We start from the raw sequence: 21,461 nt of genomic DNA on the forward strand, positions 1-21,461 counted from the left end.
ACTGAGAATGGAGAGAGGGCAGGGGTCAGAGTATAAGGTGGACTGAGAATGGAGAGAGGGCAAGGGTCAGAGTATAAGGTGGACTGAGAATGGAGAGAGGGCAGGGGTCAGAGTATAAGGTGGACTGAGAATGGAGAGAAGGCAGGGGTAATGAAACTGATTTAGTCAAACATCTGAGCAGACCTTCGCCTGAGCTGTGCAGAGAACTGATGGGACGCTGAATGGTTTAAAAGATTAGAAAACAGGAGAAAAATCAAATCAAGAAGATACTGAGAGCGACTGAATTAATCTCCTCAAAAAAGATTCCTATGTGAAATTTCTTTTTTGAGATCATCTATTAAAAATGGGAGAGATTTCTAAAATAGCTACATTTTTCCAGACAGCCCACAAACAGTAACTCATCTCATCCTGTGGGTTCCTGGCAAGCTTCACCAGTCAGATACAAACTCGTTTTAAAATTAATTTTAAATTTAAGGTTCTCAACCCTTTCGAACAGAACTGGGAGAAATGCCCCGGTAATCTGGGAGCTGCATCATCTGCAATAGGAGAGGTTTAGGGTTTTTACTTTGATGACCCCATAACACTTGTCCTATAACAATAGCAACTGCACACAACAGATGTAGGAGTGTAATTGGGGATAGACTTGCACGCATGTGAACCACATCTGTCCTGCACATGTGCAGCAAGGCAATGCCTAAGTAATACATGGGATAGTTACATACCCTTGTTAGCAAAGGGTTAATCAAATTGAACTGGCATTGATTTCTCTTTATATTAATTTAACTATGTCTAGTGACTTTTCAATTGGAACAGTTTGATTATCCCTTTGATATGGACGGACCCTGTCACAAGACCTCGAGTGGTTGTAGATGTGAGTGGACATGTAGACGCAACGTTGCCTTGTAAGTTACTCGTCTTTCAACTTCACAGCAACACAAGAGAAGTGTGACAATTTCATGATGGTTAGGTGTCTGGGAAGTTGAGGGCGGTTTGTATTGATACATAAACGACTGCACGCAAAGGTCACCTTACAAGGCGACACTTGTCGAAAGGTTTACGGCCGAGGGTGAGGGGAAAGTAACCGGTGCACAGGAGTGTTCGAATGTCTGTGATAGTTCTGTAACTGACTTCTTCCTAAAGATTTGATTGACAGATCGATCAGGATGTATAAGTCATTGACAGGGGACATGAAAGGAACAGTAGGTAATACTAAAACATAACAGGATTGAGGAAAATATGATACAAAGCAGGCGTTGCTGGACGAGAGAATGAAAACTCGATGAGGTCTGATCAGCCGAGTATTTCACTGTTAACGTGTGGATTCTCCAGGTTAAAAACTTGTAAGTGCTGTTGTTAAGTGTATGTTTAATTATTGTCAATAATAGTTATCATCACATGTCTACCTGTAATGCTGTGAACCCTATTATAACTAAGAACATCCATCCTCTTAACACCCTAAGCACGGATTCAGTAGCCTCACTAACCTGCTGTCCCTTCAGAGACTGCTGAATGGTGACACTTCCATTATTCTTCATTGTGAATATAATGACTTTTCCGGTGTGATTAAATCTGGGAGCACCTGACACGTACCATCTTCTACCTGATTTCGGCATCACCGAAGTAATGGTATAACCTGAAAGACAAATGCAGCGTACTAGGATCTCACAGGTACTAAAGCTTCTGTCAGCCGTGGCTCAGTGGTACAACTCTCGCCTTCTGAGTCAGGCAGATTGTGGGTTCAAAGTCCTGCCCAGGAGACCTAAGCACAAAACCCAGGCTGACTCTCCGGTGCAGTACTGAGGGAGTGCTGCACTGTCGGAGGTACCGTCTTTCGGAGGAGACATTAAACCGAGGCCACGTCTGCCCTCTCAGGTGGGCGTAAAAGATCCCATGGCACTATTTCGAAGACGGGGAGGGGAGTTCTCCCCAGTGTCCTGGCCAATATTTATCCCTCAACCAACATCACTAAAACAGATTATCTGGTGATTATGTCATTGCTGTTTGTGGGACCTTGTTATGTGCAACTTGGCTGCCACGTTTCCTATGTTGCAACAGTGACTACACTTCAAAAGTACTTCATTGGCTGTAAAGCGCTTTGGGATGTCCTGAGGTCATGAAAATGTTCCATTTAACAGGTCTTTCTGCTGATATTTAAAACTAGTTTTATTTCTTTTTTACTCTTGCCCTTTAAATCAAATGTTTTGAATTAAAAGTATGGAACTATAAAGATTTTTGAAGATGCTCCAACTGAGCCAAATCACTGAGGTTTTGGAACATTGTTTCTCTATTAGACACTTAACAACACTCTGCTAATTAACAGGGAATGTTATGATAGAAACAAAATAAATCTTGAGTGAAAGAAACCACATTTAACAATTGTGGAGCAACAAAGTCATATTTGCAACTTCTTGGTGCCTGCTCCTCGTGGGCTAAGCAGCATTGCTCAGTTACGGGCCAGCAATGTGTGTAAAGGATCCAGATTTCAGCCAAGGAACCAATTCTCCCGATCGCACACTTTGAACTAACGAGGGAAACAAATGAGATGCCACAGCGAACTACTGAAAGACAGGGAGATAAAGAGAAATGAATTCATGAAGATTACAACCTGCAGCCAACACCAGATAAAGACGGTTCTGAGGAAGGGTTCTGGATCTGAAATGCTGACTTGTGCTCACTCGACAGATACAGCCTGACCCGCTGAATGTCTCCAGTATTTTTTAGTTTTTATTCCAGATAAAGATAGGCTGGTCACAGCACAGAATTCCAATGGACAAAACCATTTCCCATCCACTTCGTACAGGATTACGATGGATGAACTCATTTCCCATTCCCTCCCTTATATGGAATTCTAATGGGCCAAACCATTTCCCATTCCCTCCCTTATATGGAATTCTAATGGGCCAAACCATTTCCCATTCCCTCCCACGAATGGAAGCTCTGAGCTCAACTTCATCATTACATAGTGCGGCAACATTATATTAAAGCATGAGTGTAACTCTGACATAAACGGCTTAATTGCAGGCGACCTCATTGCATCTCGTGTGTAAAAACCAAGGTGCCAAAGGCTTAGCTCAGAACTAACTTTACAGGGGAGACATTGCCCCTTTACAACAGGGTCTATTTCTCCTGCAGCAGGCCAATGGCATTGATGGGTAATGACTTGCTCTGCTCTGGTATCGCTGGGTATTTTAATAACACTCCTTGCATTTATAGAGCACGTTATCGTAACAAACGGCCTCAGTGTTCTTCGCAGAACAAATTGCATCGGAAATGCAGCGACTGTTATGCAGGTGAATGACTTCTCTTACCAAAATAGGCCCCATGATTCTTTAGCTCCTCTGGAAATTCCTCCTTGTAGGCATCCTTGGGAGGGATCACACGGCCATGACTGGTTTGTTTTAAGACGGCACCAGTCCAATCATAGGCACCCACAGCTCCAAGAAGTATCCCGTCCTGCAAATTAGAGATGGGAACAATTGAGATTATAAGTAAAAGAGACAATAATATATAGAGAATATCCAGAGAGTAAGATTGAAGTTTACGATCATTCTAGCATTGTGTTTCGGATTTATCCCCCACTTATTTTTGTGCTCAGGAAGATTAATCATAGTATCATAGTGGGTGCAGCACAGGAGGAGGCCATTCGGCCCATTGTGCCTGTGCCAGGCACATGCTGGGCAATGGATCACTTTCCATTGACTCTTAAACATTCCCAGGTCAGGTATGGCATTGTTAAATGTGGAGTAAAGCTCCTTCTACATTACTTCAACAATGTGCATCAACCCCAATCTCAGAAGAACACCCCCTGCTGCACCAGTGTAACAGTCTTCCGCTTCCCACACCAACTGTCCTGAGTGCGATCGCTAATTAGCGACAAAATTGGAGGCAGCTTTGTGCTGTCGTCCCACGCTCACTACAAACTGGTCTGGGGCAGCCCGAAGCTGATTTCACATAGCAAGACAAGGAGAACTGGGATTAAGAAAAAGTCATGGGCAGTAAGGTGGACCAGGATCAGGACCGGGACCAGGATTAGAACCAGGACCAAGACCGGGACCAGGATCAGGACTGGGACCAGGATCAGAACCAGGACCAGGATCAGGACTAGGACCAGGCTGTGGGCAGTGGGAATTTAGACATTTCCAGGTGTGTGGGGGGGTGCTGATACCTGTTTTGTGGACTTTTTTCTCCCTCCCCCTAGAAAAGTTTGCTTTTTGCCAGATCATTTGGTGTCATTTTAGAGTAGACGTTTATTCATAAATATTTCAGTATGTTCGTACTACTTCATATGATTTGGGTTGCATCATCGTTTTTACTCTAACTATTCAAGCTACTAACAATCATAACCATCTTCATTTCTGCCCATCACTGTGGTATTCCATCTCCCATTATAAAAAGATATAAAACAGCCTTCTGTTCTGAAGCTACCTTCTGAAGCACAGACCAGTCACCAGAGAGTAGTGACCAAGAACAACAACTTGCATTTATATAGCGTAGTAAAACGCCCCAAGGTGCTTCACAGGAGCGATTATCAAACAAAATTTGACACTGAGCCACATAAGGAGATATTAGGACAGGAAGAGGTAGGTTTTAAGGAGCGTCTTAAAGGAGGAGAGAGAGGTAGAGAAGCAGTGAGGCTTAGGGAAGGAATTCCAGAGCTTAGGGCCTAGGCAGCTGAAGGCACGGCTGCCAATAGTGGAGTAAAATCAGCGAGGCAAGAATTGGAGGAGCGCCGAGATCCTGGAGGGTTGTAGAGCTGGAGGAGGTTACAGAGATAGGGAGGGGTGAGGCCATGGAGGGATTTGAAAACAAGGATGGGAATTTTAAAATCGAGGCATTCCCAGACCGGGAGCCAATGTAGGTCAGCGAGCACAGGGACGATGGGAGAATGGGACTTGGTGTGAGTTCGGATATGGGCAGCAGAGTTTTGGATGAGCTCAAGTTTATGGAGGGTGGGAGATCGGAGGCCAGCCAGGGGAACATTGGAACAGTCGAGTCTAGAGGTAACAAAGGCATGGATGAGGGTTTCAGCAGCAGGGGCGGAGACGGGCGATATTACGGAGGTGGAAGTAGGCGGTCTTGGTGATGGAGCGGATATGTGGTCGGAAGCTCACCTCAGGGTCAAATAGGACACCAAGGTTGCGAACAGTCTGGTTCAGCCTCAGACAGTGGCCAAGGAGAGGGGCAGCATGTAGATAAGAAATAGGAGGGGGCTAAGGGTAGATCCTTGGGGGACTCCAGAGGTAACGGTACAGGACCCGGGAAGAGGAGCCATTGCAGGTTATTCTCTGGCTACGACTGGATTGGTAAGAATGGAACCAGGTGAGTGCAGTCCCACCTAGCTGGACGACAGAGAAGAGTAGAGACCAGTCACCAAAGAGTGAGAATGGCAACTAGCCCAGAAATGTCTGAATGAGACCTGGGATAGTAATGCCAACAAACTGACAAAGAACCTTTATCCAAAGTCAATTGTTGAAGCCCAAGTTTAAAAAAATGCATCCAATTTCCCTTTGAAAACCTGCAGTTGCAAATTCAGAAAGAATGATATACTTTTCTTTTGCCGAGTTTGTTCCAAGAACACTATTAAATCAATAAATTTCTGATTCTGTGCATTTTTCCAGTTCTAGGCATCTGCTCCACAGAGAGCTGCATATAATATTTCTTTTAAAATAGCGACGCATATTTTAAAAGTTGAAAGAATCTTTTAGTGTTAGTTGGATTCAAAGGACATCCTGCATGTATGAGAAAAATGCCAAAGTCACAATTCTTCCCCCTCAACCTGCATGTTGAGGATATGAGTCCTGTTAAGTATTCTGATCAAAAGATTTTTTTTTCTCCTTGGGAAAGTGAGTTGTTCCTTTTTAACAGGGTTTCACTTTCCTGGTGTTTGAGCTGAGAAAAGAGGCCAAAAATACAGCCTGGTCACCACAAACTTTCAACAACTATGTCAAATGGTATAATACACTTTTTAAGCAAGATTTACTAAAACAGAAGGTGACCATTGTGAACTGGACAGAGGCAAGTGGAAACTTGTCTTTAAAAGCTGACTGGATTCAGGTTCCTGCTTGAATCCTTCAATTGTATCTGTACTCATCCTTGATTTCTTTATTTAAAAGGAGTGCTGTGCAGGGCCGCAGGAGTCTGTATCGGAGCAGGAATCACCGCATCCTGGAACTGAGGAGGTAAAGGAGAGTGGGGAGGGGAATAAAAGGGCTTGCAAAAGGAGCCATGCTACGTGCTACGTGTCAGGTTAGGAGAGGAGGAGGGAATGCACAGCAGGTCGGTCAGCATCTGAGAGAGAGAGACTGAACACCAGGACCACAGTATAAACCGGGCGCCACAAGGAGGGCTTAGGCATCCCCTGTCGCGGACTTCCCCCACCCCCCCCGCCTCCGTTACCGAGGGCGAGACGGCTCAGGAAGCTGATCCCACCACATACCGTGTGTGGACAGTTGGCCTTCGGGTCGTGCGATTTTCCACCGCTTCCCACCAACTTCTCACCCGTTCCAACTCGCCTCTCTGCCACTCCGCGCAAAACCCTCCCCAAGTTAAAATTGGGGCCCTACTCTTTTCTTCCCCCCGCCAAAATTAGCGAAAGAAGGAAAATATAGCCCATGACGTCCTTTCGAGTAAATGTCACCCTTTTCTCGTGTATTGGCCTCTTCCCACAATTCTCCCTCCTTCCAATGGGAGATTGGATCAGTCAGTATCTCTGTGATCTGGCAACTGGAGATGGGCTTCTGTGGGCCAGGGGGCTTTTGTTTTTAAATTGAGAAACCTAAATGAAGGGTCAAGGTTGTTGGTGCAGGATAAAAGCAAGGCTAAAATAGTAGAAGAGAAGATGAGGTGACCCAAGAAATAGGGATGACGCGATCTGCCAAGTCTTTGCCATCCATTAAGATGGTGCAACACACTAACTTGCTGCCATCTTATCTATGATGTGGAGATGCTGGTGATGGACTGGGGTGGACAATTGTAAGGAGTCTTACAACACCAGGTTATAGTCCAACAGCTATAACCTGGTGTTGTAAGACTCCTTACATACAGCCATCTTATCTAGCAGGGACCATGGACAACTGCCAGCAATTGGCCAAAGAGAATTTAAAAATCAGTCTAGGATTCAATAATAAAAACAGAAAATGCTAGAAACACTCAGCAGGTCAGGCAGCATCTGTGCAGAGAGAAACAGAGTTATCGATGGCCTCGATAACCCCCACCCCCCCCCCCCCCGCTACCCCATGACATGCAGGAGAGGGTCCTGCCTGTAGTGTATTCTCCCGCCTGCCAGCCAGGCTGTCCGTTTGGACGGTGGTTGAGCGGGAAGCGGCTCTACAAGATGTTAATGAGGTCCTACCATTAAGATGGGCAGGACCTCCGCGACCCCGGCCTTGCGGGTTCTTTGACCGCTTTCGGCCTCACCACCACCCTCCCCCGGAAATATCGGGGCCGTCGTTTCAGGTCGATGACCTTTCATCAGAACTCAAAGATGTTAGAGACGAACAGCTTTTAAGTAAGTGCAGGGCCAGGGAAAATGGAGTGGTGGGGGGGGGGGGGGGCAGGGGGTGGCGAGGGCAGGAAAGGGACAAAAGGGAAAAGTCTGTGATCAGGTGGACAGCAGGAGTGATAATGGTGCAAGGCAAAAGGAGGTGATAAGGAGACAAATATAGAAACAAAAGATGGGTCCAGAGGAGATGTAAATGGTTACAGCAGAATAACAGACTGGGAGAGAAGCCTGGAAACTCTGGCAAAGAAGAGAAGGCTCATCTAAGATTCAAGTACAATGGTCTACCAGTAGAACACTAGAAAAACCATAACATCTTTTAATTGTCAGAGAGGTTTGTTTTCCAAATATCTGTCTATCTGAGTTGATGAGGATGTATTGCTTTGGGCACCATCCATCAACAATGATTAAGCCAACAGCTTGAATATGAGTCAATACTTCTCTCCAGCCAACTCCAATGACTAAAGAACTAAAAGCAGAAAATGCCAGAAATACACAGTAGGTCAAGTCAGACTGATGATGAAATTTTGAGTGTGAATCCTTTATCAGGTGTCGGATGAACGGTACACACCACCTGAAATATCATGGGCCTAGAAATTGGTTTGTGCCGGCCTGCCATAGGGAATGATCACTGTGCCAAAACGGTAGGCCCGAGGCACACTCGATATTGGGCCTTGGGCCTCATTTAAATGAGACCGGCGTGATGCGGGCACCTGCTGTGCGTTCCCAGGGAGCGAAGAGGTTTTCCAATTTGGCCCTCTGCGTCAAATGCAGCAGATATGAAGTTAAAACAAATAATGCAAACAAAAACACAATGGGACAAGCAGTTGTGAGAAGAGAAGAACAGATCCACATCAAGGTTTTGATGAACAGGGGCACGCTCAGAGCATCAGAATTGGAGTGTCAGCCGTGGCTCAGTGGGTAGCACTCTTGCCTCTGATGTCAGAAGGTTGTGTGTTCAGATCCCACCTCAGATACAAAATCTAGGGTGTCACTCCAGTGTAGTACTGAGGGAGAGCTACACTGTCGGAGGTGTTGTCTTTCGGATGAGATATTAAACCCAGGCCCCATCCACCCTCTTGGGTGGATGTAAAAGATCCCATGGCACTATTTAAAAAACAGCAGGGGAGTTCTCCCCAGTTTCCTAGGCAGATATTTAACCCTCAACCAACATCACTAAAACAGATTATCTGGTCATTATCACATTGCTGTTTGTGGGACCTTGCTGTGTGCAAATTTGCTGCTGTGTTTCCAACATTTCAAAAGCACTTAATTGGCTGTAAAGCTCCTAGGGATGTCCTGAGGTTGTGAAAGTGGTTATATAAATGCAAGTTCTTTCTTTCTTTTAATCTGTCTTCTCTCCTCCCAGATGTTGAACTATCTACTGTCTCTTTCCAGTACTTTCTGTTTTTATTTCAGATTTCCAGCTATTGCAGTTTTACGTTTTTATTTTTCCAATGATTACTGTCTGGTTGTCCGCTAGAAAGCCAGAAAGTACGATTTAATACTGAATGCCCCATTGCTTCAGTCATGGTGAGATGGTTAAATGGTCTGAAGGGTAAGTAAGTAAGAATGCAGAGAACACGTGTATATTTTGGAGAAGATGATGAATGGCAGATGGATATCGCAAGGCAGCCAAACACTGGAGTGGAGCTAAGGTTTGGAGAACGGCCCTTTAGTTATTGGACGCCAGCTCTACTTGTCTCAACGTCTTGGCCCCAATTGACCTAACACATCGTCCAAACAGTTCTCTTCGACTATAAAATTAGCATGTTGTCTTCGGAACAGGAAAACAAAACACCTATTTTTCATTCTCTTTGAAGGCTGTGGCCTTCCCTCGTGACTCAGTTTAGATTATCAATGGTCTTTAAAGAACACTGTGGGATACTGGAGTACGAAGGCTTTAAGCTGCTTCTACGCTCTGATCCAATGATGTCATTTCAAGGTCATGGGGGTTATGGTGTTTTTGTGTCTTTTTGGCACAAGTGATTTAATTTGTACTGGTAACGTGCAATGCTTGTGCAAAAAGGATATAGATGGGCATGTGGGATTGGGACAATGGCTCGTGCAGAGGATAAACAACACAGATTGGTTAGGTTGAAAGAGCTATTTCTGTATTGTAATATCTATGTAAAAAAATTCTATTAAAAAAATATCAGCCGCTTAATCTATTTCTTCGGAACTGGGATAAAAGCACATCCCTAGTGAATTTTGTACTCATGAAGGTGAGGGATGCTGTAGTGGAATGGACCACTTTCCATTTTCAAGCAGCTAGCATAATCATCAGGCCGCCCTAGGTCAGATGTAGCAAAATTAGTCGCAGAGTTAAGGCACAACAGTGTGCATTAACCCACCTCTCAGAATAGCACCCCTTACTGCACCCATGTGACATGTTTCCATTTCCTACTCTAGTCATCTTTGAGCCTCACCGAGTAAGAGTCCCAATTTAATGCTAATTAGTGCTGAATTAGTGTCACCTCTGTGTTTACAGCCAGGAGACGTTTGTTCCGCCTGGACTTTTGACTGAGCCCAGGTCACGGAGGTGAAAGGCCTGTTTCTGACCCACCGTAACACCTCATGCCTCTTCCCTCACAGCAGTTTAACAGTATCTCCTCTAACAAATGGTAGCCTACAAATTGGATCAGGCAGCAGTTGTTTTTCAGGTGAAAACGGGAGCCGAAGGGTCCAATGTGGCACGGGCTCATTCTGTGCCGAATTGGTGAGGTCAGCCTGGAGCAGTGCCTGCAGTATTGTTGTGGAGCCAGAAACAGGACTACTGCTCCTACTGGCTCCGCGTAAATGTATGTATAAAAACATTAACTTACCTTTTCGCCAGTGGCCGCCGCTGGTTTAGGCCGCCATAGACCCGGAATATGCAGGGCAAGTTCCACCCAATTTAAGCAGAATTTGGAGAGGGATCCTAATGCGAGGGAGCGCTGCACTGTCGGAGGAACCGACTTTCGGATGAGACGTTAAACCGAGGCCCCGTCTGCCCTATCAGTCGGATGTAAAAGATCCCATGGCACTATTTCGAAGAAGAGCAGGGGAATTCTCCCCAGCTTCCTGGGCCAATATTTATCCCTCAACCAACATCCCCAAACAGATTATCTGGTCATCATCACATTGCTGTTTGTGGGATCTTGCTGTGCACAAATTGGCTGCCGCGTTTCCTACATTACAATGGTGACTACACTTCAAAAGCACTTCATTTGCTGCAAAGTGCTTTGGGACGTCCTGAGGTCGTGAAAGGCGCTATATTAATGCAAGTTCTTTCTCTTCTTCTAAAACATTTGCCGGGCCCCTGATTAACATATTCAAGGCGTCTAAAACCTGTTTCAGACAGGCACCCTGGACACTTGGACGTCTCCGACTCCAGTTTGGTGGCTAACACAACATGGGAGGAGATCGGGAGTGAGAGGTCGTGCCCCGAAATTTAGCCCCCACTTAATGGTAATTTTTCACCCAAAAATAAAGTGATACGGGGACCAATTTATCCTCCAAGGTTTCACCACAAAATTTACACAAATAAAAATGAGACTATTAATGTTTCTTTGTCTGATTTACAGCGAGTGATAAGATTTATTTTCAGCTTTAGCACAATGGTGCAGATATTTCTGTGATTCGAAGATTAGGCGGTTTTGGATGTCATGAGTTGAATATTTGTGCCTTAAGTCAAGAATCAAAAAGGCCAAAATAAATATCATCAAAACAGCTTGATTTCTCAACCACTTTATCACAGAAATTCTAAAGAGTGAGTCCCACGAATATGTAGAAAAATGACGGGAATGTGTGGGTCATTCATTGGCTGTGTTGTGAGTGCAATGTGCAGAGATTAGTCTTTATCACCACAAAAGATCTAACTAGTGAATTCAACATTTTTTGCATTTTAGCCTCCCCCTCTGCTGAAGTTGCTGTTTCATGATGACTATGGCTCCCTGGGCACAGGTACCCCACAGCTAAGAGGACAATCGGCCAATGCTTATCCCATGTAGTGAGCGTCAGAGGCCTTAGTGACCATGGGGTGGAGGAGGTATTACAGCCAAGACTCACTTGTCTTCCACACATGGATTTTAAAACAAGGAAATAGTGGATAGCAATCAGAAGTGGGAACCCTGCTTTTTTGCTGTTTGCATCTCATTGTTGCATCTCACCGTATCTCATTGCTGGGACCTTACTGTGTGCAAATTGGTTACCATGTTTCCTACATTACAACAGTGACTACATTTCAAAAATACTTCATTGTCTGTAAAGTGCTTTGGGACGTCCTGAGGTTGTGAAAGGCGCTATATAAATGCAAGTTCTTTCCTTTCTTTCCCTGGCTGGTCTCTGACCTCCTTAGTCAAGGAGTGTTGACATCAATTATACCCCAATTGCAGTCCTGACTCAGACATAAGAACATAAGAAAAAGGAGCAGGAGTAGGCCGTACGGCCCCTCGAGCCTGCTCCGCCATTCAATAAGATCATGGCTGATCTTCTACAGACCATCTAACTCAACTGAACCTGGGATCTTTTGGTCTGTGAGTGCACTGACCAACAGAGGGAGGTTGGGTGAGGACAGATTAAAATGTATATAATCTAAACCAAAGAGAAAAAAAACAAAATGAGCTGACTCTAACACTTCTTACCTCCACGAAATGTGTTGAAAATCCTGCTTGTGACATTTCCAGTTGAAAAGATGTTTCATTCTGAATATTGGTTCCTAACATTAAAAAAAGATGGAAATGTTCAGTAGTCCTAAAATGTCCAGTTACTATTCTCATTCGTTAAATTTATATTTTTTGTGCTGATCAAGGTGAAGGGTGTCAGAATGGGGAAGAGAAGGTGTTTCTATTCTTACCCAACAAGGTCAGGCACTCCCAGGTCAGGTAGAGCGCGAATCAAATGCAGAGTAAAGCTCCCTCTACACTGCCCCAACAATGTACCATAACCCTAACCTCAAGAGAGTGCCCCCTACTGCAGTGGTGTGACATTGTGGGCTGCATTTTCCTGAGCTGTAGGGTGGGACTTCCATCTGCTGCCCTGACTCCAGCTCAGTTTCCTGGCTCGGGGTGGGGGTGGATCCGGTGGGATCTCTGCCAGCCAGTGGGAATGCCAGTAGCTGACGGGAATTTCCAGATTGGTGCAGCAGCAGAAGTCCCGGGAGCCAATATAGAAGGCGCAAAATGAGTCCCGAAGACCTGAGTGCCTCTCCCGCTGAAAGACTCGGCCACTTGGGTGAGGTACTGGAGGACTTTTAGCACCAACAGGTCTGACCCCAGCATAAGTCAGTACTTTCAGGAGAGGAGGAGAAAAAAAAGTTACAAAAAGGAAAGACTAGTCCCGGCAAGACTTTACTGTCATTTTACTTTGCCATTGCAAAAACTGACTAAAGTGTGACATTTATTTTTGTCAGACATGTTCATCAAATATTCCTTGGTCTTCAGCCGTGGCTCAGTGGGTAGCACTCTTACCTCTCAGTCAGAAGATTGTGGGTTCAAGTCCCCCTCCAGAGATTTGAGCACAAAATCCAGACTGACACTCCCAGTGCAGTATTGAGGGAGTGCTGCACTGTCGGTGGTGCCTTCTTTTGGGTGAGACGTTAAACCGAGGTCCCTTATGCCCTTTTAGGTGGCCGTAAAAGATCCCACAGCACTATTTCAAAGAAGAGCAGGAGCGTTCTCCCCGGTGTCCTGGTTAATATTACCCCTCAGCCAACATCACTGAAATCAGATTATCTGGTCATTGTCACATTGCTGTTTGTGGGATCTTGATGTGCGCAAATTAGCTGCCGCGTTTCCTACATTACAACAGTGACTACACTTCAAAAGCACTTCATTGGCTGTGAAGCGCTTTGGGACGTCCTGAGATTGTGAAAGGCGCTATATAAATGCAAGCTCTTTCTTTTTAAAAAAAAAGTACAACAAAATCCCACAGAAATACCAAAGCAGAGTGTTTACCTTCCAAGCTGAAGATTCGTGCTCCGAGTGCGTCCACAATATCCTTCAGGGCCGACTCGTCAGAGACGTTGAAGAAATGCTTTTCATCTGGGTGGCTTGCTATAGATTTAATCTCCTTTAAGAAGTCACTTGGATTGATACCTCTCCTGTTGTAATATCCAAGCACCTACAGCACAGAATGAAGCTTTTACTAAAATAAATACATTTTCTCTTCTCTCCCTGAAGACGCTGACCGAGGAGGAACCTCCTCCAGGTGCCCATTCTTCCCGACAGGCAGTGAGTGTCGGCTGGCTATTCAACCATGGGGAGCATCATAGCAGAACCCAATCTTGTCTTCAGCTGATAGCCACACAAGTGCGCCTTGGGATGTTTTACTACGTTAAAGGCGCTATATAAGTGCAAGCTGCTGTAACAGGAAAGCAATCAGGAGCTGGAACCCTGGATGATTTTCCGCCTCTTTAAATCAAGGGTGTTGAAGCCCTGGGAGAGACAGGCCAACTCAGTATTTATATGGACCAGCCATATAAATACCGTGGCTACGAGAGCAGGTCAGAAGCTGGGTATTCTGCGGCGAGTGACTCACCTCCTGACTCCCCAAAGCCTTTCCACCATCTACAAGGCACAAATCAGGAGTGTGATGGAATACTCTCCACTTGCTTGGATAAGTGCAACTCCAACAACACTCAAGAAGCTCGACACCATCTAAGATAAAGCAGCCCGCTTGATTGGCACCCCATCCACCACCCTAAACATTCACTCCCTTCACCACTGGCGCACAGTAGCTGCAGTGTGTACCATCCACAGGATGCACTGCAGCAACTCGCCAAGGCTTCTTCAACAGCACCTCCCAAACCCGCGACCTCTACCCACCAAGAAGGACAAGAGCAGCAGGCTCATGGGAACACCACCATCTGCAGGTTCCTCTCCAAGTCACACACCATCCCGACTTGGAAATATATCGCCGTTCCTTCATCGTCGCTGGGTCAAAATCCTGGAACTCCCTTCCTAACAGCACTGTGGGAGAACCTTCACCACACGGACTGCAGCGGTTCAAGAAGGCAGCTCACCACCACCTTCTCAAAGGCAATTAGGGATGGGCAATAAATGCCGGCCTCGCCAGCGACGCCCACATCCCATGAACTAATAAAAAAAAAAGACCAGGATTAACCCTGGAACCTTTCTTCTCTGCTTGGCTCAGTCGCACACCGCATGACACACCGATAGCCACTAACACAGTGAGGGAGCTCTGCCACGACTATGTCTAAGAATGGATTCAGCGCTGTGTAGGCTGCTTACCGCAATGGCATATCTGGTAATGTTGTCTCGCTCGCTGTCCTCAATCACTTGCTTTAGGTGCGGGCTGTCGTGGGATTCACCGTCGGTGATGACAATCATCACTTTCTTGGCTTCTTGTCTTGCTCCTCTCCTGCTGCTGAATGCCTCGGAGCTGAAGCAGATAAAGAAAAACACTCTTCAAACTCGCCATCCTTCAGCCGAGATGTTAAACCAAGGCACTGCCTGCTCACATCAGTGTTCAGGTTCCCATGGCACAATTCGAAGAGGAGTTCTCCCAATCTCCTGGGCAACATTCCTCCCTCAACCATCACCATCAGAAAAAAAAACAGATAAACCGCTCGTTCATCTTGTTTGATGTTTATAAGATCTTGCTGTGCACAAAACTGACTGCTGCGTTTGACTGTATAACAGTGACTACACTTCAAAAGTAATTAATTGGTTGTGAAGTGTTTCAGGACGTCCCACGGACACGATTGTCTGCTATATAGCAAAAGCACCAGAGGGGAGATGAGGAGAATTTTTTTTACGCATCACTCCAAATGGGGAGTCGCGAATGAGGGGAGCACGGGTGGAGATGGGGCTACAATACTGATGGGACCCATGCGCCCGTCGAGTGCAGCCCTCTGTTGGGAGTGCGGGAGCACTGAATTTAGCTTCAAAACTCATCACAATTCCCGATTGTAACCTATTTTGTCCGAACAGCTCAACATTATGGAACTCAGTCCTCTCTCCCCAGTGCATTTTGCAGGTTTTTAAAACCCAAATTTGACTGCTAATCACTATCGATTTACATCTTCCCTCTTGCAGTTTTCAAACTTTGCTCCATGGCCCTTCACTTTACTTTCACCATTAAAAAAAAATTATAAACATAATACAATAACTGTTTGGACAGCAGGACTGGATCTCACTCAATGAACACAAAATAAACTGGAGAAGACGGAAATGGCGAAAAGATGCAAGAGTATTATTCATATCCTAAGATATTACATTAACTGTCATCCAACGATAACGGAAAAATAGGAAAATGAGAATCTCCAACCAGTTATTATGGGCAATAACTATGAGATCACCAAAAATCTGCAAGATTAGCACTAGTGAAAATGCTTGCAGTGTATTTCGGGTGAGTTTGGAATCCTGTGGTCAGGACGTGTGCAGTACAGTTAACCCAAAGCATCCAGTGTCACCACTGTGGAATTGCAAAGGAAAGCACAAGATCAGGCAGGTTTATTTTCCATCAAAGTATCTGGTTCTTTCCACCGGGGAACAATCCGGCCATTCACGAGCCAATCCGGAGTCGGACAGCTTCAACCTTAAACTTGAATATCGCAGGGCTCTCCTTAAGTTGGCTTGATCTCAGCTGAGAGTGGTACTTGGAACTCTCGAATTGGCCTCAGTTCCCCTGGGTTGGTGGGGGGGAGCGGGGGCAGGGGAGGGGAAGGAATCACCTGGGGTCCGGCTCCTGATTGCTACCTAACAAGCCCTGCTGGAAAGTGAACGGTCAGGCAAGAACAGGACTGGACTCAACTGGGATACCCTCCATGAAAAGAAAAGAAGGAAAGAATTGCATTCCTACACTGCATTTCATGTCCTCGGGACGTCCCAAAGCGTTTTACAGCTAATTAAGTACTTTTGAAGTAAAAACAGAAAATGCTGGAAATACTCAGCAAGTCAGGCAGCATCTGTGGAGAGAGAAACAGAGTTAACGTTTCAGGTCGATGACCCTTCGTCAGAAGTGATGAACAGTCTTCGACCTGAAACGTTAACTCTGTTTCTTTCTCCACAGATGCTGCCTGACTTGCTGAGTATTTCCAGCATTTTCTGTTTTTATTTTATATTTCCAGCATCCGCAGTATTTTGCTTTTGATTTAAGTATTTTTGAAGTGTAGTCACTGTTGTAATGTAGGAAACGTGGCAGCCAATTCATGCACAACAAGGTCCCACAAACAGCAATGTGATAATGCCCAGGTAATCTGTTTTAGTGATGTTGTTTGAGAGATAAATATTGGCAGGACACCAGGGAGAACTCCCCTGCTCTTCTTCAAAATAGCACCATGAGATCATTTACTTCCACATGAGAGGGCAGACAGGGCATCGGTTTAATGTTTCATCTGAAAGACGGCACCTCTGGCAGTGCAGCACTCCCTCAGTACTGCACTGTCAGCCTAGATTTTGCACTCACTTCTCTGGAGTGGGACTTGAACCCAGAAGCTTCCAGCTCAGAGGTGAGAGTGCTACTCACCAAGCCACAGCTGACTCCATCAGGAGCAGCACCTTCACCTCGATTTTGAAATTCCAAAAGAAAATCATTGGGGTTTCACACAGAGTCTTGAGCCAATCAATAGGATAATTCGAGGCCTCAGTGGTGTGTGGCACAGTGGTGGAGGTGTGGGAACTGGAAAGGAGGAGCTGAACAGAAGCATGGGATTGGGGAGCAGATCGGAGGCCTGAGGGTGAAAGAATGGAGAGGGACAGAGGAAGGTCATGAACTACAATGGTAAAACCTTTCAGCAACTCCACATGTTCAAATGACCCAATGTCCAGCCAATGGATTCAGAATCTCCCCCCCCCACCACCCCAGCTCCCGAGTGTAAATGGGAATACAGGCAGACACGGTACTGCAGAACCGTCTCCAATGCAAGCAGGTCAGTTATGTAAATATGTACAAAAGTGCATTAATCTGTAAAATGCAGCAGAGTAATTAATTTATTTCACGTGAGCAAACATTATTAAGTAACTGACAGTTAGGCAGCTCATTAGGAAAATTATGCAGCCAAAATGACATGTGTTGTTGAAGCGAACTGGCACATGACTTGTTCCCTTGTATAAACATATAGCCTTGGGGCAGATTCTCAGGTTTGGTTTATGTGATTGTGGGTTGTTAATGAGGGATTAATGGAGTGAACCGCAGTACATGCGAAGGAACATAAATCAAGGAGGGTTTGGGGGATGGGGAGAAATCCAGCTGGGAGAAGGCGGCGCTGCGATGAACTGGTTCAATTTAGGGTTGCCAACCCTCCAGGATTGTCCTGGAATCTCCAGGAACTAAAGATTAATCTCCTGGACACTGCTGCGAGCAACTCAGGGGAAACATCATAGGGACAGTAAAAGTAATTGTTTTTAAAAAAAAATTTCTTTGAAAAGTTTTGTTTATTAGTTTTAAAATTATTGGAAATGATGAAAAGTGCTGTTTGACTTGGCTGGGAGGGGATTGTAAGTGGAAGGTCACATGATGAAACCTCCAGGAATACGTCCAACCAGAGTTGGCAACACTTGGTTCAATAAGACTCATTGGGCAAAAGTTTGTACTTGGATTACCTGCCCCTGAACAGGAGATTTCTTCAGGGCTTGCCTCGCAAATGGAAATGGGCTGGCACCATTTTACTGGGTGAGCTGCAGTCGTGGGGTGGTTCCAGTGTGCCAGTGTAGCTGTGGCTTCCTCCCTTACCGCGAGTGGGTTTTCCCCTGGGATACTGCCCACCTCCTGGTGCCGGGCAGAGGCCTCGGAACAGGAGGTGGGCAGAGGGCTTGGAGCAGGAAGAGACGATGGCTCAGAGGCCTGGGAAGGGAAGCAGGATAGGGGGAAATCAGGATAGGGGGGAATCAGGATAGGGGGAATCAGGTGTTAATTGTATCCAAGTGATTTATATCAATTAATGTTAATTGTATTCAGATGGTGTGTATCAATTGCGGACTCTCTTGTATCCATTTATAAGAGAGCTGATCTAGGGTGTGGTGTGTGTAATGTGGAGCTCTGTGAATAAAGGCTTGGAAGCAACTGAAGACCAGGCTCTAGTATTCTAGCCTTCACCACCAGGCTACCCAGTTTAGAACATCAAGGGCCAAGGCTGAGGAGAGGGAGCAGGGAAATGGAAAGCAGAGAGCAAGGGGCAGGAGCAGAGCAAGAGAAAAGGCATGGAAGCTGAAACCAACGGAGGAGGCCTCAAGGGGCCTGTTCCTTCCCGAGACCTAGTACTGGGGAAGCCCGGTAAGGAATTAAAAAACATGGGGGTATATTTTTGTCTTTACCGCTTGGGCGGTTATCAGGTAGAACCAATCACCCATCTGTTTAACAGAACCTGCCTGATTTTCATTCCATTGACTTGAGCGGGTTGTACAATGGGCATGAGGTCCAGTCCGCCAGATCACCATCCAGGCAGTGAAGATGAAAACCAACCCGGGATACAAAAGTCACTCCTCCCTCAGTATCTCACCTAAGTGACCATTCTGCACGTATGAGCCTGGACACTGAGGGGTAGAAATTGGACCTCATTGCGCAGGGTTTATGGGGGAGAAAACGGGCGCAACGAGGCATAATTTCGGGGACTAACCCCTGCGCCGCCCCTCCCCCCTCCCCTCACCCAGGATGCCTGAAAAACTTTTGACCCAAAATTGGGTCAGGTATTTAACAGTTCCACAATCTTCTGAACTGTGTTTAGGTCATGGGTGGAGTATTAATCTAGGCAAGTGCCTGTTGAATTCTTCACTGGGGGGTCATTTTACCCAAACTCGGGGTGCACAATCGGGCGTCTGACCCGATCCCGTCAGTTTCCCGTTGGGGGCATTAGGTTGACGTTACCCCATCTCCCATGTCTCTTACCCATCTGTTCCTGAATTCGAATGGGGTTTGAGTGCCATTACCGTGCGATCTCGATGCCGTGCGCTGTGTTTGTTTCTGTGCCTCCTCGCTGTTCAATGTTCCTTGCGGCTTCGACGACATCAGTAACCGACCTGTAGTCCTTCAGCTCAAATTCGTGAACGGCGGTCTCTCCGTATTGCACGATTGCAAGCTGCGGAACAAGTGGAACGGGTATAAGGCCCCGGGGAAAAGCATCAGACACTGCCCCCTTCCTTCCCTCTCCCTCTCTCTCTCTCTGGGCCTTCCCCATCGTGCCGGCCGCCTGAATTTCCTCTCCCGGCCAGCGGCTGCTTTTCTGCCCGTTTCGGGTGCACAGCTGACCGGTGGCATTGTAGCCGAGGCCCCGGGCGGGGAGCCAAAATCCCCCTGAGCCTGAAATCTAGGCCGCAGAGTGCGTTTTGCACTCCACCTGCTTGCCCGAAAATTAGGGGTTAAAATCGACTCCAACACATCAGTTTGATGGTGTAATTTCAAGACGTCCCCTTAACACCAGTACCAAAGTTGCAATTGGACAACTTGTTCAATCCAGACTGTACAAGTCAGTCTGCCAGATGGAATTTGTCGGCAAGCAGTGAGCTGCTTTATGTGTAGTGCTTTAAATCTTAATAAATCTATTTCTTTATCAATAAATCCTGTTTTTAATGAACCCTAAAGCATAAGACTGTTACAGTGCGGACAGAGGTGCAGCATATTTCTGAAATTTTCTATTTTGTTTTAGAAGTGATTCAAGTTAAACTTGTTTCTTTGTAAATTGGTTCATTATTAAAAAGGGGTCTTTATGGTAAAGTTCCTTCTTGAACCTAGTAATCCAAGCTAAGAACGTGAAGTTTATGATCAGTGATAATTCTTGCTGGGTGCTGCAATGAGTTGACAGACTGTCCTTGCACCTCTGGGACATGGGTTTAAATCGAGCCTGAACTGACGGGTTGGAAGTCTCCTTACTCTGCCAACTATTGTGGATTTTCTTCCCTAATTTTTGTCCCTCCTTACCTGAAGGTGCTGGCGGATACAGGGGTAAGACAGGGACTACTCCTGTATTTCCCCCAAGTGTCTATGATGTGTGATCCCAGAGCGTGGGTGTCGTTGGGCAGTTTGATTCTGATCCTATCCTCCTCATCCACACCCACATTCGCACACTTTCTAGTCGGGGGTGTGGGGTCGCTGGTCAGTGATTAAAAGGGGAAACCTTGGCTGATCTTCCAGTGGTGCTCAGGCCAACATCGGACAGCACTGTGGGAACACCTTCACCACACGGACTGCAGCGGTTCAAGAAGGCAGCCCAACACCACTTTCTCAAGGGCAACTAGGGATGGGCAATAAATGCCGGCCTTGCCAGTAACGCCCGCATCCAGAGAATGAATAAAAAGAAAAGAGCCCCAGGTGCCAGCCTGGCTGACGTCCACAAGCTCAGCATGGGTCAGAGATCGGACCAGGGACTCTCCGAGTGCGTCGGGCTCAGTACCACACTGTATAGAATCATAGAATCATAGAAGTTTACAACATGGAAACAGGCCCTTCGGCCCAACATGTCCATGTCGCCCAGTTTATACCACCAAGCTCGTCCCAATTGCTTGCACTTGGCCCATATCCCTCTATACCCATCTTACCCATGTAACTGTCCAAATGCTTTTTAAAAGACAAAATTGTACCCGCCTCTACTACTGCCTCTGGCAGCTCGTTCCAGACACTCACCTCCCTTTGAGTGAAAAAATTGCCCCTCTGGACCCTTTTGTATCTCTCCCCTCTCACCTTAAATCTATGCCCCCTCGTTATAGACTCCCCTACCTTTGGGAAAAGATTTTGACTATCTACCTTATCTATGCCCCTCATTATTTTATAGACTTCTATAAGATCACCCCTAAACCTCCTACTCTCCAGGGAAAAAAGTCTCAGTCTATCCAACCTCTCCCTATAAGTCAAACCATCAAGTCCCGGTAGCATCCTAGTAAATCTTTTCTGCACTCTTTCTAGTTTAATAATATCCTTTCTATAATAAGGTGACCAGAACTGTACACAGTATTCCAAGTGTGGCCTTACTAATGTCTTGTACAACTTCAACAAGACATCTCAACTCCTGTATTCAATGTTCTGACCA

At 46.0% G+C, this 21,461-nt stretch overlaps 1 protein-coding gene across 1 annotated transcript in view; it reads right to left on the bottom strand.

Annotated features, from left to right (window-relative positions):
* The window catches only part of LOC137301577 (integrin alpha-11-like), a 104,449-nt gene that overhangs the window by 55,210 nt on the left and 27,778 nt on the right, over window positions 1-21,461 (bottom strand). Inside the window, exons 7-12 of the mRNA XM_067971131.1 lie at window positions 19,369-19,517; window positions 14,731-14,881; window positions 13,435-13,600; window positions 12,124-12,197; window positions 3,309-3,453; window positions 1,485-1,633 (exon numbers count right to left, since the gene is read on the bottom strand). Of these exons, the coding sequence (XP_067827232.1) occupies window positions 1,485-1,633; window positions 3,309-3,453; window positions 12,124-12,197; window positions 13,435-13,600; window positions 14,731-14,881; window positions 19,369-19,517 (834 nt within the window). The remainder of the gene's footprint in view (window positions 1-1,484; window positions 1,634-3,308; window positions 3,454-12,123; window positions 12,198-13,434; window positions 13,601-14,730; window positions 14,882-19,368; window positions 19,518-21,461) is intronic.

Source organism: Heptranchias perlo, chromosome 34, assembly GCF_035084215.1.
Source record: "Heptranchias perlo isolate sHepPer1 chromosome 34, sHepPer1.hap1, whole genome shotgun sequence".
In the NCBI taxonomy this organism is placed as follows: domain Eukaryota; kingdom Metazoa; phylum Chordata; class Chondrichthyes; order Hexanchiformes; family Hexanchidae; genus Heptranchias; species Heptranchias perlo.